The sequence below is a fragment of the Lactuca saligna genome, chromosome 2 (assembly GCF_052625555.1).
Source record: "Lactuca saligna cultivar CGN05327 chromosome 2, ASM5262555v1, whole genome shotgun sequence".
Taxonomy (NCBI): Eukaryota; Viridiplantae; Streptophyta; class Magnoliopsida; order Asterales; family Asteraceae; genus Lactuca; species Lactuca saligna.
Genome location: NC_136418.1, coordinates 133,943,437 through 133,968,602, shown reverse-complemented (window position 1 = coordinate 133,968,602; position 25,166 = coordinate 133,943,437). Strand labels below are relative to the sequence as shown.

General features: G+C 30.5%; 2 protein-coding genes across 2 annotated transcripts; one reads left to right on the top strand and one right to left on the bottom strand.

The window, feature by feature from the left end:
- Window positions 1-2,105: 2,105 nt before the first annotated feature.
- LOC145031689 (nicotinamidase 1-like) lies at window positions 2,106-10,337 on the bottom strand. Its single transcript, XM_078980291.1, has 7 exons — window positions 10,156-10,337; window positions 9,627-9,810; window positions 9,431-9,564; window positions 9,165-9,350; window positions 8,249-8,903; window positions 8,014-8,162; window positions 2,106-2,387 (listed from the first exon to the last, which is right to left on the bottom strand). Exons 1-5 carry the CDS (start codon window positions 10,297-10,299, stop codon window positions 8,814-8,816), a joined length of 738 nt encoding a protein of 245 aa, XP_078836417.1. The 5' UTR covers window positions 10,300-10,337; the 3' UTR covers window positions 2,106-2,387; window positions 8,014-8,162; window positions 8,249-8,813.
- On the top strand, window positions 6,100-9,026 carry LOC145031688 (protein NETWORKED 2C-like). The gene is made up of 2 exons (XM_078980290.1): window positions 6,100-6,449; window positions 6,556-9,026. The coding sequence occupies exons 1-2, from the start codon at window positions 6,356-6,358 to the stop codon at window positions 8,670-8,672; spliced, it is 2,211 nt and encodes a 736-aa protein (XP_078836416.1). The 5' UTR covers window positions 6,100-6,355; the 3' UTR covers window positions 8,673-9,026.
- Window positions 10,338-25,166: the final 14,829 nt, after the last annotated feature.

Below are 25,166 nucleotides of genomic sequence, written 5' to 3'. Positions count from 1 at the left end.
TTAAAGGTCCAAGTTAGTCATAGACCTCCTTGTCAGTTGCATGTTAAGTAAAAGATGCATTGACTAGTTTTGTATGAAGTAGAAAAGGTTCAGGTTAGTCATAGTCCTCATTGTCATGTAATTTTTTACTCTATTCATTAAAACTTGATTGAACCTATAATGTTGACATGATATCATATGTTAAATATATCTTACAGTACTAACCATAACTAGAATATTATGCTACAAACTAGAACATTACACCACGAAGTAGAATTTATGACTTTGTTTCAATAGTAATTAACATCGTTACTATGTTTAATGTTATACATTTGTCTTTTATCTGGTTTTCTATTGAAACCAACTCTTTAATACAATGACATGATTATTTTTTTTAATATTTTATTTCAAACACAAAAGATTGGAGATGGTTTTTTAGCATAAATTTATATATATATATATATATATATATATATATATATATATATATATATATATATACATATTTTCATAATTAGAACAATACTATGTTTAGTGTTTTATGTTAAGTATTGTTGATTCAGATATTCTCCATAATGAGGAAAATCAAGCGGAAACCCAAGTAGATTTTTTATCAGTATCAGTTATTCTTATAGAATATTGATCATAGATTTATTAATTCGAATTATTTACATCATGTTGCTGATTAGTTCATGTTACCACATATTATTCTTATTGAATATTGAGCATACATTTATGATCAAATTCATATGAATGTACATTATTTTTATTATATGTTAATGTGGTGGTATATTATTTTTTGTAGTTCTAAGTAACAATGTTGCAACACAATATGGCTCTTGCAAACAATTCATTTGACCCGATGGTTATTTCTTTTGGATTCTAGAGGGTGAAAGGAACTTGAATATTTGAATCTAGACTTTTTAAACTATAAGTATCGAGATTCATGGATATGTAATAGATTTTATATGTCACAAACATGTAATAGACTTTTTATGGTTGTTTGTGCATTGTTATTTAACCATAACTTGATAAGAGTTTTTGAGATTCATATTCATCCCTTTCTCTAACAAGGTAACCATATGATGAAGATTTATGATACTATGTTGAAAATTTGTTTTCAAAATATGAATGGTTTTCTAATTATTGAGATTCTTTGTTTTAGTTTCATCCACTTTTGTTTTTGATTTTTCCATTTAATCAATTCATGTACATCAACAAAATTAATATAAATACTCAAGATTCAAAAATATTATGAAAAATATGCCTTTATAAACAACACATTAATAATTAAACTAACACCATTCTTGTAACATTAACTCTTAATTCTATCATATTACATATTCTAAAATCAGAATATGACACACAATTTTAGAATATGACACATAATTTTAGAATATTTTACATTACCTCATTATTAATCAAGTGCTATCACAATAATTTACAAAGAGGTTCAAAACAAATTGTTTCTAACAAAAAGCAAAATGTATAAAATTATATATTACATATTATTTAACAAAAAGTTTGAAGCAAATTGTTTCCAACAAAATCATAATGTCTAAAATTATAATATGATACCTAATTTCAGAATATTTCACATTACTTCAGAATATTACATCTTAACAACATAATATTAAATATTGAATATTTAGAATTACTAGAATAATAACATATCAAAGAGTTTTAAACAAGTTTAGATTTAATTAAGCATTATTCTATTAGAAGATTCAACATATAAGTCAGAATATCCTACACCATTATTATATTAGAAGATTATGCATCTTATTTTTGAAAATAGATAACATATAATATTATTCTAGTAGAATATACACATTATTTTCAAGTAATTAATCAAATTATTCTATTAAAAACATAAACATTATTTAATTAGAATAGTCTGCACAAGGAAATCTTTAACAATGAACAATATTTTCAAGAAATAGTTTGCACAATGTTCTATATATATATATATATATATATATATATATATATATATATATATATATATATATATATATATTATCATCTTTTCATACTAGAATAAATTGAACAATGTTGTGTACATCTAATTACATGATGTATTTATCCTTTCGACATCTAAATTAGAATTTGACCAAAAAAAAAAATGCTCCAAAGTGAGTTTCTTATTTAATTTCACAAATGTATCCATATATGTTGATTTTAAGTCATTGAACTGTTTTGCCACTTTCCAACATGCGCTTATCCACTTTCTGGCTTATTGGTACTTCAAAAAATTGTACTTGAAAATAAGTCATTGAACTGTTTTGCCAATGCCATGTTCTAGTTTCATTTGGAAACATCGATATACAATTAAAAACAATTTATTCCATATTCTCTTTTTCTACAAAAACTTTCTAGAAGACCTTTTCAAACATTTCTTCATGTTCCTGAAAAACAATAAGACACTAAAATTATAAGTATAACTTATTAAATGAAATCATAATATTCAATTGAATAATAAGTTATGAAGTACCATACGATCTATCATATCAGAATGGTAGAATATCAATTATGAACCAAAAGCATGCCATATCAGAATATATAGAATTACGAAAAATAGCAACATACTTTAATCTTTCTACTACTATAAACAATGTACTTACTTCTTAGCAACATAGTTTCAGAAAGGCTAGAATATTATACTAGAAGCAAATATATATATAAAACATAATTCCTAGAATATTTTACTACACAAATCAAAATGACTAGAATACTATGATATATAAAATCATAATGAATATAATATTGTACTAAACATCAATGCTTTAAAATTCATCATCAGTTTCTCTATTACAGACATCAATAAGGAATTTCAATATTTCAACATTAATTTTCAACAATTCATCTTCAATTTATCTACTACCGAAGGATTATCATAAAGGATTGATTACTTATCGATTTTATATAATTTCATATCAGAAAATCGATTATCAGCAATTCATCATCAAAGAATTTTGCTATTACTGAAGGATTATAAACAAGTTTCGATTTTCAACAATTTACTAATCTATCCTAAACTTTGCTATTAAATAAGATTATCAACTCATCGGCAATCAATTTACAACAATTTATGATAAAATGGGAATGGACATGATACTTAACAGAATGGCTAAAATATTATACTAGAAGTTAATATAGAAAATAGAATGGCTATAATATTATACTAGAAGTTAATATACAAAATAAAATTACATATTTTACTACACAAATCAAAATTAAAAGAATAATATACTACACAAAATTAGAATGACTAGAATATTGTACTAAACATCAATGTTTAACAATTCATCTTCACTTTCTCTATTATAGACATCTATAAGTAATTTTGAGATTACATCGGTTTTCAACAATTCATCATCAATTTCTCTATTACTGAAGGATTATCATAAATAATTGATTTTAGACATCGATTTTCAGTAATTCATCATCAAATTTTTTTGCTATTACTAAAGGATTAAAAACAATGATCAATTTTCAGTTATTTATCATAAATTTTGCTATTACATAAGGATTATCAACAACTCATAATCAATCGATTTCATTAATTCAACATAAAAATGAGAATGACTACCATACTAACTCGAATATACAAAACCAAAAGGACTAGAATATTATACTACAAGCTAATACACAAAACCAAAAAACTAGAAACTTTTACTACACAAATCAAAATGATTAGAATAATATGTTATACAAAATCAAAATGGCTAGAATATTGTACTAAACATCAATGTTTAACAATTCATGATCATTTTCTATCTTACATACACTGATAAGGAATTTCTAGATTTCAACATTTATTTTCAACAATTCATCATCAATTCTATATTATCAAAGGATTATCGTACATGATCAATTTTCAGCAATTATTCATCAATTTTTCTATTATAAAATAAATATCAACAAGAATCAATGAAAAACTCATCAACAATTTCGATATTTAGCAATTCATCATCAAAATTAGAATGGATAGAATACTAACTCTAGCATACAAAACTCAAAATTACTATAAAAGTATACTAGAAGCTCATATACAAAACAAAACAAAATGATTAGATATTGCACTATACAAAATCAGAACTAGTAGAATATTGTTTTGAAAGCTAAAGATTGAGTTTTTGTTGGAAAATAGCTTTATGTCCTTTATTTTTGAATTAACTACTTCTCTTTGGTTCTTTAGACTAGACTTCAGTACATGTTATTTTAATCACTCTATCTACTTCATATAATGACATTGGTGATTCATCTTTTATATTGAGAAGGGGAATTGGAATCTGATTCTCTCGAATAAGACATTGTTGAAAGGTGAAATCAAGCCTTTGATGGGTATGAGTTCTAAAGTCGATTCTTAAAACTAGAATGAAACAATCTGAATAACATAATTAAGGTTTATGATTTTGAATGGTCGTCGATTCCTTCTATTTAAAAGGATAGGGTTTATGTGAATTTAAAGGATGATAGATTAAGGAAAGAAAGAACCGGTATATATGATTTTGATTCGTTAGCGATCTTCTAGGTTTGATCTTCAGTTTTTGTAAACAAGAAACCAAAATTAACTCTCTTTGATTCACTTTGCTTCAATTGGGAGAATGGTTAACAACGGTGATATGATATGTGTTTTAATTTGATATACTAGGGTTATTCGACTTAGAATCTGTACAACCCAAATTATTCATCGGTTCAATTACACAATCCGAAATTTGAATAGCTTAAATTAATACATGTTTTGTGAAGGAATCGTTGATAATCGAGATTGAATAAGAAGGTTGAAGTTATGAATTTGAAGTAATAAGAATTTGTTGATAATTGAGATTAACCGAGGGTTTTCTGAACGTTTTTGGCTACGTGAATCGGTTAGGATTTGTTTCGAGTATGAATCAGAGGATGAATTTGAGCTAAAATCAGAATAAAGAGCTTGACTTTGCAATCGATTTAGGGTTAATCTGAAACAAATTTGTGATTGGAAGGGTTTCCGATTGATGAAAGGGTTTTGGGAAATGAACATCATATGAATGTGTTTGTGAATGTGCCACGTTACGTTTCCACCTCTCCGTGTTTTCTAGTTAATTACAAAGTTTGTGTTATTTACACAAATTGCCACCGCTAGTATTTTGTTTTTTTGATTAAATCTAAACCACATATCAGTTTTGATCAAGGGTTAAGATTTGGTCCTCACGCCTCACAAAATATAGGCGGTCTCAAATGAACCCAACCCTATATATATATATATATATATATATATATATATATATATATATATATATATATATATATGTGTGTGTGTGTGTGTGTGTGTGTGTGTGAATCTAAACTATTACATAAGAAAAACCTACTTGAATAAGCCCATGTTCCTTTTTAGTCTATATGAGCTAGGAGTGTTTCTTAGTTTTGCAAAATGTCGAGAGAAAAATTGAGTTTTCATAGTAAAATCGACTTAAATATAAGGACCACATCCGACCCATGACAACCCATTTCACAGAGGACATAAATATTTCGCAAGGCACCCTCAATATATTTATGGACATTGCGAAATGCCAAAAACAATGTAAATTTATGCCAATTTCAAAAGACATCCTATAAATACATGGTTATCGGTAGAAATTTGTTAATTTTGGCTAGTTTTTTAAATAATAAGAATAAAAAAAAGTAGCTATTGTATATATAAACCCCTTAAATTAGGAAGACAAATGTATCAATATAACATAAAAGTTTGTAGGGTTTAATAAAAAGAGAAGTTTATTGTTTTCAAGATGTCTTCATGTTCATACCCATCCCTTTTTATAGGACGGGTGTAAAATGTAAATTACTCAAATTAAATACCTAATCAATCATGTGATTTAGGGTTTATGGTTTATAGAAATCATGTATACCAATGAACTTAACTATTTAAAATTTCTCAATAACATGGTATGTTTATAAAATATCATAAATATGATTTATTATTTTATTTAAGAGATTATACATGTGGCATTAAAAAAAATCCAAATTCCCAACCTCCATATATTTGTAGGTGGTGCAAAGATTTTGGCGCTAAATAACCTCTCAACATATTATTATCATTTCTATTTTGAGCGCCAAATTCTCTTCATAACATTCCCCATCACCCTCAATGTTTCCTAATTTGCCTCAAGAAAAACAATTTTTGTTGTTGTTAGTGTTGCCTAATTATCCCATTTACCCTTTTGCTCTTTGTCTGGTTTGCTACACAATTTTCTCTCCAACTTCTCTTCCTCTTCTTCATTCTCTCTCCCCTCCGTGTGGATTTTCCGGCGTTAAACTGGAGGGGAGAGAAAACACGACGGAGTAAAACAAGAGGAAGGAAAGCAGATCTGACGGACGTCATTGATCGGAGAAGATGTTACAGAAAGCAATAGGCGGCGGGCATTCGTGGTGGTGGGCTAGTCACATTCGAACTAAGCAGTCCAAATGGCTCGAACTAAATCTCCAAGGTGATTCATCATTCGGATCGATCGATTACTTGATTGTTTATCCGAATTTGGAAATCACCGGAAAATGTAACGAGTTTTTGTATGATTTTTTTTTTTTTTTTTGCAGATATGGATATGAAGGTGGATCACGTTCTGAATTTGATTCAAAACGATGGCGATTCATTCGCTAGAAGGGCGGAGATGTATTATAGACACCGGCCGGATGTTATAAGCTTCATCGAGGAAACTCTTCGTGCTTATCGAGCATTAGCTGAACGATATGATAAATTATCGGGCGATTTGCAGAAAGCGAACACCACCATTGCTTCAATTTGTCCGGAAAAAGTCGATTTAAGCCTCGACGAAGACGACGATGATTTCAACTACGATTCTCCGAAAACACCTAAACTCAATCGTCAAAATCGAATCAAAATCCCTAAATCCCCAAAACCTGTTAACAAAGACGTGAATTGTGTTCTCGACAATGCATCAAAGACGATCGAAGCAACAAAGACGAGCGAAGAAAAGGAAAATCAAAGTCCTCTGAAATCTGGATTGACGAAAGACGATGCTCTCGAAGAGATTGATAATCTTCAAAAGCAAATCCTGGAGATGGAAACCTTGAAGGATTCCATGAAGAATTATTACGAGAACAGCCTTGCTGAGTACTGGGATGCGGAAACCCAAATAATCGAAAATCAACAGAGGATTTGCAGATTAGAAGATGAATATGAAATATGTAAGAAAATCGAAGAAGACAATAAAGGTACTTTAATGGCGGAAGAAGCTTTGAAGTCATGCCAAGAGACCTTAGCTATGTTACAAGATCATCAAAAGAAATTAAGGTACGATGTTAAATTAGAGCACCAGAGATTCGATCAAGCTAAGCAAAAACTCAAATCAATCAAACAGAAATATAATTCGGAATCAGATCTAGAACGAGAACAAGAACAAGAACAAGAACTGGAAATCAGAAACGTCTCAAATCAAAGCTTGGAAGGCGTATCGAAGAATCCAGAAAAAATTACAGAATTGGCAGATACGATTGATACGCTTGTGAACATGGTGATTACTTTAGAATCCTCGATTTCATCCCAAACTGTTCTTGCAGACATGTTAAGAAAAGAAGCAGATGATCTTCAATCACAGATTCGAAAAATGGAAGACGATATGCAAACACAAGCTCAAAAATTTGAAAACGATCTTCAAACTCAAACTCAAAAAATGGAAGACGAGCTTCAAACACAGATTCAAAAAATGGAAGACGAATTTCAAACACAGATTCAAAAAATGGAAGACGAATTTCAAACACAGATTCAAAAAATAGAAGACGAACTACCAAAAGAAAGTGATCATACTTGTGTATGCAACGAAACAGCTGTTGAATCAAAATCAGAAGAAAAGAACATTGACATTAGTTGGCAATCCATGTTGTTGAATGGGATTGAAGACAAAGATAAGATCATTCTAGAAGAGTACATCACGATCTTGAGACACTACAAGGATACTAAGAAGAAATTGAGTGAAGAACAGAAAATAAACCAAGGATTAAAACAGAAGTTGAGACTTGTTCAAGAAAACATACCTCATGAAGATGAGAGCAAGACCACCATTGATGAAGAAGCTCAAGCTTTTTCCGCCATGGATATGATTCTTGATGAGAATGTTAACTTCTGGTTGAGATTCAGCACTGCTTTCCATCAGGTACACAAATTCAAAACCCAGATTGAAGATCTGAATGATGAGATTAAAAAGGTGAAATCAAGGTCAGATATTAAGTTGATATATAAAAATCTTAAAGATATAAAGAGTAAACTTACAATATGGTTGGAGGAAAGTATGTTGCTAAAAGATGAATTAAGGATGAGATTCGCGTATTTATCGAATATCGAGGAGGGAATTAAGTTCAGTAGCCATGAAGAGGCTGCAAAGTTCCAAGGTGAAATTATGAAAAAGAAACAAGAACACAATGAAATTAGTAAAGAACTTGAAGCAAGTTTAGATCATGTGGTTGCTATAAAACTTGAATTGGAGAAGACTTTGGAAAGGGTAGAAAAGGAATTTGGGCTTTTGAAGAATCCGAATCAACAACAAAAGGGGAAATTATCTTCGAGTAAGTCGATAATACCCTTGAAGTCGTTCCTTTTTGGGGTTAAGTCAAAGACACAAAAGTCTTCCTTTTTTTCTTGTATGAGCAGCCCTAAGAAATCAAGATCAAAGAAAGGTGGATGTATGTCCATATAAATATATAAAAACCATTGTACAAGAATGTATCTGAGTTTAAAAAACATGGAACATATACACAAAGAAAAAAAAAAAGTGACATCATTTATGAATTGTGATTCTGATAGCTTTTTAAATATCATAAACATGGGAATGGGAAGATCACTTCTTTGATGGTGTAAATGACACTTCTGACACCACAATAGCTCCCCTGCTTTTTGCCATGTATAGCCCAACATGGTGCATTAGTTCCTGTTGTGAGATTTAAAGTTAAGTGGCAAAATGGTAAATAATGAGTTTCTCTCCAACATATATAGAGACAAATTGGACTTGGTATGAGCTTTGATTATCTATGGGACCCACTAATTTTGTTTTTATTATTTTATCGTTCACAATTGGTTGAAAACCAATGGGGCCCACCACAATAGGAGATTTTTCTTAATGAGAACAGATGTGACTGTGTCTAGCTGATGTGGGACACTGACAAATTTGCATGAATGAAGACATGGGTACCTGAGGATGAGCAAGAGCACCAGGGATGTCTTTTGCAACATGTAGTGGAAGATCAAAAGTTGCACATCCACGAGAATAAACAATCACATCCTTTAGAGGCTTAAGATAACCACGGTTTCTTGCAGAGAGTGTAGAACAAACAAAATCCAATACACATACATCCGTGCATATACCTACAACCACAATCTAAAAAAAAAAAAAAAAAAAAAAAAGTGGATATAAATTACTATTTGTTTGATTGCATGATATAGAAACACAATACTTACAACTTCAATTTGGTGTGTTTTCACCCAATCTACAAACACATTTGATCCATCGTTCTCGAAAGAACCAAGAAATCCATCAATGCAGTCTTTTCGTCTAAGTGTCACATTCGACTCGTTTTCCAACCATTGTAAGCCTACAAAAAGTCAAAATTAGAACAACAAAAAGTAGCTTGAGATGAAGAAAAGTCAAATTTACCAGGAACCAAATTTGATTCATCTGTCCCGATTATACAGTGAGGAGGATATGGGGGTTCAAGGATATCTGGATGATGAGAATCAAGGAAAGCAAACACAGGCCATTTCTTTTCACAAAACACTTTCGCAAGTTGTATTGATTCATCAACCATTCCAGATATTTGCTTATCAGGTACTCTTGGAGCCTGAAACAAGATCATGATACGCATTAGAAAACGAGCATAATTTAGCATCGCATTCATCGATTAAACAGTTAAATTGAATGTAATGTGGTCGATTGTAAGATCAATTTTAGGTTAGAAGTCGAAACCACTTCCATGATCTATAAAAATTTCGTTCAGAGCTCGATAGGTACTTATTGCTATTCATCAATGGTAATAGAACATATGAATTTGAAGGTGATGAGAGACCGATTGGATGGATTATAACATGTTACAGCAACCATAACCATATGCGATCGATTGCACAATTGAGAGAGAGAGAGATGAGAGATGAAATTGCGAAAATTTAAATGAGAGGGAAAGTTTTACCAGATTTCCAGCGCCAACGGTACAGAAGCCGTTAACGATATCGACGAGGACAAGACCGGTACGGAGATCACCGGAAAACACCACCGACTCCTCGTCCACGGGTAGTTCGTTCTTCACCAGATCTATTGCCTTTCCGGACGCCATTTTCGCTGATCAAAGTTAGATTTTCAACTCAACGCATTCAACGCAATATATATATAGTATACACACCAATTCAAGTGGACCAAATCTGTGTTAGATTTTTTTATTAATTAATTAATTAATATATCTCACCTTTTTTAGATTGTTTTTTACGGATTTATTTTACAATTAGCTCCCCTGAGGATTTGAAAAAAGTTTTGAATGGTCCTTTTTTACTATATATATATATATATATATATATATATATATATATATATATATATATATATATATATATATATATATATATTATGGAAATTGTTTCTTATGAATAGTGAGTTTTCATAATTTTTGTTTATTTTAGTCCCTAAACTTTATGTTATTTTTTAGCAGAACTGATCCTTATACTTTGACAACTTTGATTCTCATTTTTTTAGCTATTTGATACTTTTGACCATTGTAATCTATATTTTTACATTTTTTAGAAACCTTTTAATATTTAAAGTTTGGCCACAAAACGTTTGACAACTTTGATCCATTTTCTATTTAGGAACCTTTTAATATTTAAAGTTTGGCCATAAAACTTTAACGATTTGACAACTTTGATCCTTATTTTTTAGCCATTTTGACACTTTTGGTCCTTATAATCGATATTTTTACATTTTTTAGGAACTTTTTAATATTTAAAGTTTGGCCACAAAACTTTAACGGTTTGACAACTTTGATCCCTTTTCTATTTAGGAACCTTTTAATATTTAAAGTTTGACCACAAAACTTTAACGGTTGGACAACTTTGATCCCTTTTCTAAAAACTTGCTAATTCCTACCGCTTTAATTCTTTAGCCATTTTCACACTTCTGGTCATTCCAGTGAAAACTTTTACATTTTTTTCATAAAAACATGAACAAAACGGTCCAGGACAAAGCCCAGGCTTGTCATCCTTGCACTTTCTACGTCTGTCATATTTATCGATTCGGAAACAACATTGAAAGCTTCTGACCTTTCTAGTTTTATTTAAGAGAAATTAAATTGTTTTCTGTTTTTTATGCCTATAAATGTTCCTACTCAATAAAATTATGACATGTGTTATCATTTTATATTTTTTTAACTAACTCATTAAGATTATATTAGAAATATATCAAATAAAATTAAATTAAATGGTGATTTGTCATAATTTTAGTGGGTAGGAATAATTATAAGCATAAAAGATTGGAGGTAATTTAAAATATCTTTAGTTAATTATCAACATGAAAATTGTTATATCCGTCTAATCGGTATGTGTTTGTTAAGTCCATAAAGGAGGTAGTGGAGTCTTTCGAATCCAATACACTTTAGGTTAGTTCTTTTATTTTACCAACCAAAATGACATATCATAATATCAACTAATCATGTCATATAAATATCATGTCAACAAATATGTCAACTCCTAAAAATTGACTCCATAACATGCTAAATGGTCACAAAAATGGAACCCAGTGATGCTTTTTTTTAACCAAAATAATGAAATTATGCTGAAAAAGATAATGAGTTATATTGTAGTGGCTTTGTTTGTAAGTTGTCTTTCAATATAGTTTAAAGGGAAGATGTTTGTCATTCATATACTAAATTTTATCAATGGTCACTATTAATTCAACTTATAAACTAGAAAAATAAACATATCTCCAACCTAAAAAAAAGTTTAATCTCAAAGAAGGAACAACAAAGAGATTGTGAATACATTTTCTAGGGAAGAATTCTTTTATGTAAAGTTATCTTTGTTGGAACTTTGTTAGTGTAAATTGCTTTTGTGAGACTTGTCCCACGTTTGGAAGATAGAAGAAACTTCTAGTCCTTTATAAAACTCCATCTTAGTTGTTTACTAATTAGACCAAAAGTTTGGGTTAAAGAGATTGAGTTGGATTTGATGATTGGGATAGTTAAAAAATTGGTCTTGAACAAAAGACTTGAGTTAAAATATAAATTTAATGGTTAAAAGAATGACTTTTGGGTCTCATTGACTAATTAAATCGGTTTTTAAATATTAATTTCGGTTTTGACTTTTTATTTATAATTAAATATGTTAAATTTGGTTTAATTGCTTTGACAATTATTTTCGGGTTTAGCAGTTATTGAAAGGAAAGACAATTATAAACTGTCAATCTATACCTATAAATGGATCACCAAAGAACAATTTTGGGGTTGGCAAAACTCTCTCATATTCTTCTTACAATTTGTTTTCTGGAACAATGAAAGAAACATAAAAATTTTCAAAGATTCAATATCACTTTTTGGATTGTTTGTTGTATCCTTAAGTCAGATCCATACCCTGAATTTTTTTGCTTTAGGACACTACGTGCATGCCTCAATCTTTTACAAATTCCGAGATTGTAATTTTGTGTGTAATCATTATTCAAGTATGTTTTCTATGAATTATTTTTTTTACACTGTATATAATTGAATTTTGTTTGTATTATTCTATTGTTTTTCATTGATTGTATACACTTGTCATAACAATATTCCTATCTTTGTTTGTCTCATATGGACAAAAGTGTCAAAGTATATATCTAACTCTTTCATTTTCCTTTATATCAACAAAAAAAAATCACATAGTAAAAAAACCTTATCAACTACGTAGGATTCTAGTGTGAACATATAATTAACCATACTAAACAATGAACTCGAGTGGACCTCAATAACGTTGAGTCGGGTCACGAGATGAAAATGGGTCAATTTTAATAAATAAATAAAGTGTTTCCCTCGATGAAAATGGGTCAATTTTAATAAATAAATAAATAAATAAAGTGTTTCCCTCGATGAAAATGGATCAATTTTAATAAATAAATAAATAAATAAAGTGTTCCCCTCTTTTTCTTTTCTAAGTTGGTGTGGGATGAAAGTTTTACTTTTGCTATTTGTTTGTCTCACAGGAATGAATGTACAAAGTTACTTCAATCTATTACTAGAACTAGACAAGCAAAGTATTCACAGAAAACTAACATAATTTTTACAAAGTTTTCTATGACAAATCCATTGTTTTATATCATTGACTGTAAATCCTTTTGTTCAAGAAGCATACAAGAATATAAGGGATTCATTATTACCATCAAAACATTGTCATATAATGATCTCTTATTCTCTTATATTTAACATAAATATCTTCATCGATCATGACAAGAAGGAGAAAGAGCATATTATTATCTGCTAAATAAATCGATTGGTGAACTTTCATAATTTAGATAAATAGAAACAACTAACATAAGGATAATAGAATGAAACAAGTAACATTTTTTTGGGAAAAAAAAGTTATTCATCTTTGCAACCACCAATAATGTTTTATATTTAGCAATTTGATTAGAACTTGAAAAAAAGTTATATAAATCCGATGATTAGAACATAATCTTTTATACGAAAACACTTTTTCCACTAAAATTAAATGACTCCACAGTTAATAAGTAAGGTTAATAAAAAGTGACTGTATTCATGTAATAAGTGACGACTACTATGTGTCTCACTATAGGGTTATAAGAGCAATTTCTAAAATTAGCAGGGAGTCAAATGACATTAAAGCTTATTACGAGGACCATAACTTCATAGAATCAAGGTAGGCCCCAATACTTTCCCATTTCAAGAGATTCCCCAAAGCGACCAAGCATTCAGAACCTTACTAGTTACTTCTCTTTTGTCATCATCTTACAACACATTTCTGAATGACTGAATGTTGCAATAATCAAGCAACATCTTATTTATTTATTTATTTATTTTTGTTATTACTATTATACTATTTTATTAAATTATAACATTTATAACATGTAATTTGTTATTTTCTTAATCTAGAAAATTTTAGGTTTTGAAAAATTGTTAAAATAATCGTGACAAATTATATATATATATTATATTTTATATCGAACTTATTTTAAAACATCTGATAATATTTTGTAGTGATATGCCATATGTTGGTTTGACGTCAAATATTTAATATAATGTGTTTGATGTAAAATAAATAATAACACACCCAATTTGATATGCTACTAATAATTTGATGTTGGATTCCATGTAGTTATCTTCAAATGGTGTCAGATATTTGCCCTTCAATTCAACAACGTGAATGCAGTAGCATACGCACTCTTATGGTTTATTTGGAAGGCTAGAAACAACAAGGTGCTAGAAACAACAAGGTGTTCAAACAAACAAGGATGTGGCCAACACAAATCGCGGATGAGGTGATCTCCCAAACATATACGTGGTACAAATATAAAACTATTCAAGTATTGAATATGTGAATAGATTGGAGTATATCTCCATTTTGTTAACCTTTTGTATTACGATGTTTTCCTATATTTGCTCATGTTTAGCTACTTGCTAAGCATGTGGCCCATTCTATATTAGAGTATATTTGTCGTTTAAAAAAAAGGATTCCATGTAGATGTATCGAAATTGGACATTTTGGTGTTATCACATGTAAGAACACTTAATTTCAAATTGTGATACTTTCACGATTCAATATATGCGTGTATACTTCTAGAAAGGTTAACAATATTAGTCTAACTTTTATAAAAGCACGGCTTTTTAGTTCGTTCACCTTTTGTTTTCCAAAAAAATATGTGTATTGATTTTTTTTAATGAGAGATCCATACACAATAATTTTTGTTTTAGATGATTATACTGTATAACTATATAAAACATAAATTATAGTGTATGGCTAAAAAATTATATGTATAAATCATCACCGTTTTTTAAGTCCTCTCTAAGTTTACAAAAGAAATACCAAATAATTTGACAAATTTATAAAGGAAGAATTTTAAAATCGGTTTCATTTATAGTTTCATAACAAATTTGATCTTTTTGGTTGAATGGTTTGTTAACAAAAAATTCCAAACTTCCTTGACCTCCTTGTATGTTATTTCATGCAATGTAGACTATTATAATTGGAATTAAGTTTCAATAAATTCTTCTAGTGTAAAGATAGTCATGTTAGTCTATATATGTTGGAGTTGTAAGATATATGTGGAATCTTTAGTTTACTCTCCAAAAGAGCTTTTATGGAGAGAAGGATATTCCAACATATTTAGTGGCATATAAGATCGTGTAGTACCAACATGGGATACACTAACACTGCCTCTAAGAGGAGGCTCGATGAATATAGACAATCATGTGTTAAATCATTGGGGAGCTAGACATCGACTCTGATATCATGTAAGATATATGTGGCGTCATAGGTTTGCTATCCAAAACAACCCTTATAGCGAGAAGGGATACTTTGGCATACATAGAAATGTATAAGATTGTGTTGCATTGATGTGAGATACAATAACAAGAGTCCTCCATCTATATCTAAGATCCCTTTTGGAAAAGTTACATGGTGTTAGAGTCGGCATCCCACATCCTCGTTGCTTAACCCATCTTTATGTGATGGTCTTCCTCAACAAAGATTTTTATGTGTTGCTTGGTTAGTAGAATGTTTCTGAAGGAATTGGAATTGAAATTGGAAAATGAATCTATCATGAATTTGAATCCAATTCCATATTATGTTTGGTTGACAGGAAATCGAATTAGAATTAATTCCAAATTATGTTTAGCTTGCGGGAAATGAAATTGCAATTCACGTAAATAACAGAATGACCATTTTTGTCTGCTTTGCTTAAATTTACTTTATTTTCTAACCCATATGTAACGATACATTGTATAAATTATAAAAATAATAAATTGGCGATAGTGGTGATGGTAGCTATGACGGTGGTGGCGGAAGCAGTGGTAGTGGTAGTGGTGGCGATAATGGTAGTGGTGTTGGTGTTGGTGATGGTAATGGTAATAGTGGTGGTTTTGGCGATGGTGGTAATACGTGATGGTAACGGTGGTGGTGTCGACGGTAGTTGTGGTGGCGGCAACGGTGGTAGTGGTGGTGTTGGTGGCGATGGAGGTGGTGGTAGTGGTAACGATGGCGGTGGTGGTGGTGCCGATGGTGGTGGTGGTGGTGGGCGATGATAGTGGTGGATACATTCTAAAGCAAGATCAACAAGATATGTTAAGTCTTCGTGGCTATCATCTAAAATTTGTAACAAGTATAAAAAATTGAAAAAAAATGTTACATATGGAAGCTTGGTTGTTGAAGATTTTAATCGGACGATAGAGATTGAAAATATGATGTGCTATGATATGAAAGGGCACACAAGAGATTTATAGAAACTATTGAGTCGAATGGGTGAAATTATTAATACTATGGATGACGGTGAGTGTCCCAACCGTTCAAACTCCCAAAACATTCAATCTCAGCCCGAATTTCTTTCAATCTCCACCATATTTACGGTTAATCGGAGGTTACTTCCGCGATTCCTCCTTCTCCATCACGTTCACAGTAGGCGGTTGTATCCTTCCACAACCTTCCGTCATACAGTTTCTTCTTGGCTCCCACAACTTTCGGCGATGAAACTACACAACCCACAAAATCGAATGCGGTTAGAAACTCCTCATTCTTCGGGGATCAAACCACGAATCCTTTCTATAATTAGTTTCTTCAACCTCACCACACAATTCATGATTTTTAGGCCACGTTTGGTGAGAAGAACTGAGTAGAACTGAATAGAACAATTTTTATAGAAGGCATTTGGCACATCTGGAACAAGAATAGAGTGGGGATTTGACCAAGTCCAATGGGACTAACTGTTGAATTTTTAGTCCCGTCCTTTTGGATGGAACACATCGAAACAAAAACAAAAATGACTAAAATACCCAAAGCCCCATTCATCTTCCTTGATGACCCCGTCCCTTCCCCATGAAGCTTACTCATCCCCTTCCTTGATAAAACTAACCACCACCATCTCCGGTGACCATTGTTTACCCTTTGCACCACCCACGAAATCCTTTCAAAATCCTGCTCCTGAATCAGTCTTCAACTACTTATCACGAATCTGAATTAAAAAAGATCTACAACTCTTTTTCTAGGCGTAAAATTGAGAACGAGATTTGTTTGTCTCCTATAATATTTATCACCTATTATGAGCAACACTGGGAGGAGAAATCTTGATCTCGAATCATAGTGTTTTCCTTGTTTTCTACACCCGATTGTGTTCACCCTTTGAGTAGAGTTTCTTTTCTAGGATCGAATGATAGGCACTTCAGTGGAGGATTTATAGAGTATCAGGTTGAGAGGATGGAGTGGTTAAAGGTAGAGAGACGAGGATTCATAAGAAATTCTACATGGATAGAGTTTCAGACTTCCAATCTTTTGAATGAAAAAAAAAATAATCAAAAGGATAAAGGTTAGAGTACCTGAGTTTAGCCGATGAGATAATATAGAAACAATAAAGATGGGTCGATTCAATTTTCACTTCCCCATGAAAGGTCACAAAATAATTGTTTCCCAGAATAATATTTTATCTCTATGATTTATTATTCTTATGTTTATTTTTTTATAAGACGCTTCTAGTTTTGATTTTGTATTGTTTTTGGATATTTTACACAAGATTCTTATTACTAGCTAATATGTAGAATCATTAGATATGAAAGGTATTTTAGATTAATTTTTTTTATCAAGGTTAATTTGATAATTTAATATTTTGTCCATGTTTGTTCTAGTTTTGCCAAACGTCAATTCCAATAGTTTGTTTTATCCGGTCCTATCCAGTTCAGTCCATACCGTCCTGTTCAGTTCAGTCCTTATACCAAATGCTACCTTAGACCATCTCCAATCCATCTCCATTTTTTCCTCTATAAATGGAGTAAATAATGTTTCATCTCCAACCCTACTTCATTTTCTACCCTAATTTTCACCCCAAAAAATATATTCCTAGAATATTTCATTTTTATAACTTATATATATTGTTAAATACACGTCTCTACTAATTAAACTCTATATTTATGATTAATTAATATAAATTAGTATATAACATGATATTATAAATATTAAATATTGCATTTAAATTATAATTAGTAGATAAAATAAACTAAAAATATATAAAATAAAAATGAAGGGCTAAGATTTACAACCAAACTTCACCTCTATTTTTGGAGATATGAATAATATTCCCCTATATATGGGTACGGGGGAATACTATTCATATCTCTAAAAATGGAGGTGAATATGAGATAGGGTTGGAGAAGATTAGGGGAAGAAATGGGGGGAAATGGAGTTTGGGGTGGGTGGGAGATGCCCTTAGGAATCAATCAACTTTTCGTTAACTATCCCGCCTATATAGGGCTTCGATCGATTGTAAATGCTTCAATTGCTTCCTTCATCAATTATGTCCAAGTTCGACATTTATGGTTGTATTTGGAAGGATTTTCTAATTAGGGTCATGGATTAGAGACCAAAGAATGAAGCTCTTGAATGTCACTTTGCCTCAACAATGGCCTATTGCAAATGTTAGTTTTTTTCTTTATGCTTTCCTCTCCTTTGGTTGATTATTGACTATTTTCTTTAATTTATAGCAGAGAAAGAATATACAACACACCTTCTTCAAAAAAATCGTTGCAGGGCGTTTGATCCATGTTATCAGGTTAGAATCTCCTGCTCTGAATCCTCATGGATGGATTTCAAACAAAAAAGTTCTCTCTCTCTCTCTCTCTTTCTCTCTCTCTCTCTCTCTCTTTCTTTCTCTCTCTCTCTCTCTATATATATATATATATATATATATATATATATATATATATATATATATATATATATATATATATAGTGAAATGATCAAATGAGAACACCTAAAAGGTTGAGAACGCAAGAACAGTTCTAAACAAATCAATATATAAGGGTGTTAACGGAATTTTGCAATGCAATTAAATTATATAAAAAAAAGTATAATCATATTTTCCTATAATTTAGGGATTATGCCGGTTGCCAAAAAAACATTTTTTTATTAGTTATTTTTGAAACAAGAATTTAATATTATTTTTATTATTATTAAGGGATAACAAACGTTTTTTCTGATTTTGTTTTGAGACTTTTCGGATTTTTTTATTAGTCGCAATGTGTACACATTTATTAGTGAATAAAGGTGTTCATAAAAAAAAAAAAAAAACTTTTTTCCAGAATTTATATGATACCATATTAATCATGAATGATTAGAAAATAAACAAAATAAAAATTGATTTAATATATAACATATTTATCTAACAACAATCAATAGAAATATACTAATCTAGTAAAATTCATAAATGAGTAAAGTCACATTACTTTAATTCAAAAATACATACATCTAATATTTATCAAGTTTTATTCTTAAACCAATAAAACTAAATTTAATTCTACTCATAAATGAGTAAAGTCACATTACTTGAATACCTATCAATCTTGATTTTTCAAATTTGAAATGCAGATAAAATAGATATAATCATAAAATAAATACAATACGATAAAAAGATAAATAAGTCCAATACATTTGCAATCGGAAATGAATAAAGCATAGTTATGATATATAAAAATAATCTAAAAACACATATAATCATAAATAAATAAATCACGGTTTCAATCATATATGAAAAAGTCAAGATACAAATATAATAAAAAATAATAAAGCATAATATAGAGATAAATAAATCTGATATATCACAAGCACAAATGAATAATGCATAACTGTAATCGTATATAGTAAAAATCAAAATTCAGTACTAATCGTAAATGAATAACATAAATTTCTAATATAAAAAAATCTTTGTAATCGTAAATGAACAAAATATTATAAGAATCAATTTTCAAAGTCAACTAAAACATTTGTAATCATACATAACATCTAGAAATAAAAAATAAATTGTTGGAGCAATGGACAGTAAAAAAACACAAATAAATATCGTGAGACATAAACAAAAGTGAAATCCACATCAAGCCTTAGCAGATTAATAGAATTTCTCAGAAATAGTGATTCTGATTAAATAAATAAACCCTAAAACTGAATGATTTCACGAGACATACGTATACAAAGATCTGGTCAAATCCACAACAAAATTGAATCACCAATGACAATTGAATCGCCTGGATTGCATAAAAGAACCCTAAATGAATTTAAAATAACAAAATCGGAAACTAAAACGAAGCAATTACCTCGTAAAAAGCAATAGTTATAAGAATTAGTGTTTTTGTGGAATAAGGGTAGAGTAACCGGAGGGATATCGTTTGCAGGATATCAAAATCTAAACATCGGGCACCAAAATTCTTGCATCACGATGCCCAAATGGTGCTGCTGTCCACCCATTCGCTTCTCCGACATCCGATTCATCTTCTCCAGCTGCTCCGCCTCTTAGCGATTGAGACGTTCATCCTTTTCCTATCGATCGACGTTCGTCCTTTACCTGTCGATCGACAATGTCGATAATGGTGGCATAAGCTTTTGATTTCTATGAAGATAATGACACAGAGAAAACTAAAAGGCGGTGTGCCCTAGGGGGGGGGGAGAGAGAGAGAGAGAGAGAGAGAGAGAGAGAGAGAGAGAGAGAGAGAGAGAGAGACGAAATTGAAAGGAAAGAGTGAGAAATTATAGGAATTAAATAAACAATCAATTACTATTATACCATTTTCACTACTTCAAAGTTACACTTCAATACCAATAAATTCCATAATTTACATAAATGGTACGTCTAATAATAACCTTAGATTTGAATATTTAGATGGTCTAGATCTGTTCTCGCGTTCTCAACCTTTTAGGTGTTCTCATTTGATCCTGCTCCTATATATATATATATATATATATATATATATATATATATATATATATATATATATATATATATATATATATATATATAGAGAGAGAGAGAGAGAGAGAGAGAGAGAGGAAGGATCATTTGAGAACTCAAAGTTTCTCGAGAACCCGAGAACTAAACAATGACCATTAGATTAAAATAATAGAGGGTTAGGATGCTTTGTGGTATTTATGTAAATACATGAAAATAAAAATGGACGGAGACATCTTATTGAAAAGATATAGGGGTATTTTAGGGATAGTGTAATTGATTCCCCCAATTAATCGGCCTCTCTCTCTCTCTCTGACTCTCTCTCTCTCTCTCTCTCTCCCTTTCTTTCCACCTCTCTCTCTATACCTTCATCACGTTAACTTCATCGTTTTGATTGTTGGATGAAACCACCGTCTGAAATCCATGACAACCTCCGGTAATCGTCACCCCATCAATTGATCACCTTCCTCGTCATCTCCCCCTTCTCTCCCTCACAGTCACAGACACAAACCTACAAACACACGTATTTACGCCTTCGAGACAATGATTCATTTTATCAGGATAATCGAGTCCGTCGATCTTCCCTAAAAACAACATCACCACTATCTTTATAAGCCAAACAATAATCCCAACGGATCAAAACTATATGTTGAAGATCCTATGTTCATCGGTTTTTGTTATGAAGTGATTGGAAGAGGATGTGATGGTGTTGCGATGAATCCAAAATTGATCGTGAAGATCGATGTTGCTGATTTTGCGACACCAAATATCGAGGTTGTTAATTACATCATAAAACGTACATTTGCGATCCACCGACAAACTACTGGTAAATATTTTATATTAATATGAGTTTAATAAGAGTTTTGATTGTGCATTGAATTTTCAAATTAACTGCAATCGTTTATTTTTTTGTACTATAATTTTGATTTTGTGATGAACTTTTCACAAAATTTTGCTACAACTTACATATCTGTAAGTTAGTGTAAGAAATTGAATGGCTGATTCAATACAATTTCTCCTTGATTTTAACTTATTTTAAGCTTGCTTTTTTTTTTTCATTCACTTTAGAGAGAATCAAGAACTCCTGGATGTAACGAGAGGCACCACTTAGTATAATTGGCCGTTTGTTAAATTCTAGTCAGTTAGTTATTACATTTTATAATATTTGTTAAATTTAAATCTAATAAACTATATAAACATTTTATCCAACATTATAGGCTGTGTTTGTGTTAATTTTTATGCACATGTAATAGGCTATCAGTTGCTTATTGAATTGGATATTATTTCTAGATTGTAATTTATTTAAAGAAATCACATACTTCCTGCATACCAACTGTTTGATGAATTGAAAACTTTTCTAAATTGGTTTCGAAAATTATTGTATTCATCCAAGCAATATGTTCTGCCCTTTAGCTTCATCAATTCTTATTATCACTTGGCTCAATTGAAAACCATATGGTAATTCCATTTCTTTATAATTCCATTCCATTATACCAATCAAGACATAAGTTTCATCTATTATAAATTTATAATCACTACACATTATAAAAGAAAGACATGGGGGGTATATGATGGATCGTAATCAATACCATTAATTATTTATTTTAATCATAATAACAAGTAAATAAATAATCATTTTTTAATTTAAAGTTATGCTTCCAAAACTCTTATTTATTAAAACATTTTTTAATTTAAAAAAGCTTACCCATAACCCATTACATTTATTATGTATGACTTATGACTTGTGTTTTGTGGTATGTGTTTTTAGGACTTAACCACATGTTATGGGAAAGACAAAGAGGAAATTTTCTGCCACCAATTATATTTATATTCAGCGAGTGCTGGGTAGGTTCCTATAAAGCTATAGTTGTGAGAGCTTTCTCCAATTTCAGATTTCTTGGATTTCAGGTAATTCTCATATAATATCAAAAAGTTTATATAGAAAAATGACGATGAATAAAAAGATTTACATGTGAATCACTTGTGATGATTCACATGTGAATCACTTGTGAAACATGTGAATCATTTGTGATTTACATGTGAATCACATATAAATCATGTTAATTATTTATTTTTTCTAACCATATAGTTTATTTTAATTGCTTTTATATTGAGCTTTATGAATCACTTGTGATTTACATGTGAATCACATGTAAATCATCTTAATTATTTATTTTTTCTAACGATATAGTTTATTTTAATTTGTTTCATTTTAGCAATATATCACAAATGAATCACATATAAATTATATGTGATTCACATGTAAATCACAATTGAATCACATGTCATTTACAAGTAAATCACAAGTGATTCACATATGAATTACATGTGATTCACATGTAAATCACAAGTGAATCACATTTGAGTTACATGTGATACATATGTAATTTACATATAAATCACATGTAATTCACAAGTGATATACATATGAATTACATGTAATTCACATGTAAATCACAAGTGAACCACATATGAATTACATATGATTCACATGTAATTCGCATGTAAACCACATGTAACTCACAAGTGAATCTCATATAAATTACATGTGATTCATATATAAATCATAAGTGAATCACATATGAGTTACATCTATATGCACACATGTATTTTTGAGAGTTTTCTTGCATTAATCAATTTTTATTTATTTTTCAGATTTGGAAGAATTTGTGGAAAATATTGAAGAGATGAAAAATGATAAATGAAAGAAAATATGGAACACGAAGACATAAAAATGATTTGAAATTTTGTAGTTGTAATATCCGGTTTTCTAGGTATATTAATTTAAGGATTTTGGGTGGACTTGACGAGTTGGTGCCTCAACTCGTCTAGTGGGATCGCGACTTGGTGACGTGTTTAATGAATGGATTCAACGAGTTGGGTATCTGACTCGCCGAGCCAGTGTTGCTGAGGGAAAACCTAATTGCTCGGGTTTTTGGCCTATTTAAAGGCTCTTATGGCCTCCATTTGCGGCCACACTTTCCCTTGAGAGACTCTAATCCATCCAAAGAGCTTAGAAATAGAGAGAGAGAGAGAGAGAGAGAGAGAGAGCTAATTTCTTCATGTTGGTTCACTCTTGTAAGGAAGAAGGAGAGGTTTCAAGCTTAGTTGTTTTGAGGGGCTCAGATCTTTCACTATTTCGTTCAAGGCTGCTGTTGGAGGTATTAATTTATACCTGTTTTCGTATGTCTAGTAGATCTCTTGAATTTAGGGTTTCTTTAACCTCTTTTAAGTTGAGTTATGTAATCACTTGTGAAACATGTGAATCATTTGTGATTTACATGTGAATCACATATAAATCATGTTAATTATTTATTTTTTCTAACCATATAGTTTATTTTAATTGCTTTTATATTGAGCTTTATGAATCACTTGTGATTTACATGTGAATCACATGTAAATCATCTTAATTATTTATTTTTTCTAACGATATAGTTTATTTTAATTTGTTTCATTTTAGCAATATATCACAAATGAATCACATATAAATTATATGTGATTCACATGTAAATCACAATTGAATCACATGTCATTTACAAGTAAATCACAAGTGATTCACATATGAATTACATGTGATTCACATGTAAATCACAAGTGAATCACATTTGAGTTACATGTGATACATATGTAATTTACATATAAATCACATGTAATTCACAAGTGATATACATATGAATTACATGTAATTCACATGTAAATCACAAGTGAACCACATATGAATTACATATGATTCACATGTAATTCGCATGTAAACCACATGTAACTCACAAGTGAATCTCATATAAATTACATGTGATTCATATATAAATCATAAGTGAATCACATATGAGTTACATCTATATGCACACATGTATTTTTGAGAGTTTTCTTGCATTAATCAATTTTTATTTATTTTTCAGATTTGGAAGAATTTGTGGAAAATATTGAAGAGATGAAAAATGATAAATGAAAGAAAATATGGAACACGAAGACATAAAAATGATTTGAAATTTTGTAGTTGTAATATCCGGTTTTCTAGGTATATTAATTTAAGGATTTTGGGTGGACTTGACGAGTTGGTGCCTCAACTCGTCTAGTGGGATCGCGACTTGGTGACGTGTTTAATGAATGGATTCAACGAGTCGGGTATCTGACTCGCCGAGCCAGTGTTGCTGAGGGAAACCCTAATTGCTCGGGTTTTTGGCCTATTTAAAGGCTCTTATGGCCTCCATTTGCGGCCACACTTTCCCTTGAGAGACCCTAATCCATCCAAA

Bases quoted from the DNA above. Each gene is read 5' to 3' on its own strand.
- LOC145031688 (XM_078980290.1), top strand. From the start codon at position 6,356: ATGTTACAGAAAGCAATAGGCGGCGGGCATTCGTGGTGGTGGGCTAGT. The intron at 6,450-6,555 runs GTGATTCATCAT...TTTTTTTTGCAG, and splicing joins GCTCGAACTAAATCTCCAAG to ATATGGATATGAAGGTGGAT.
- LOC145031689 (XM_078980291.1), bottom strand. From the start codon at position 10,299: ATGGCGTCCGGAAAGGCAATAGATCTGGTGAAGAACGAACTACCCGTG. The intron at 9,811-10,155 runs GTAAAACTTTCC...ATCTTGTTTCAG, and splicing joins CCGTTGGCGCTGGAAATCTG to GCTCCAAGAGTACCTGATAA. The intron at 9,565-9,626 runs GTAAATTTGACT...GACTTTTTGTAG, and splicing joins TGAATCAAATTTGGTTCCTG to GCTTACAATGGTTGGAAAAC.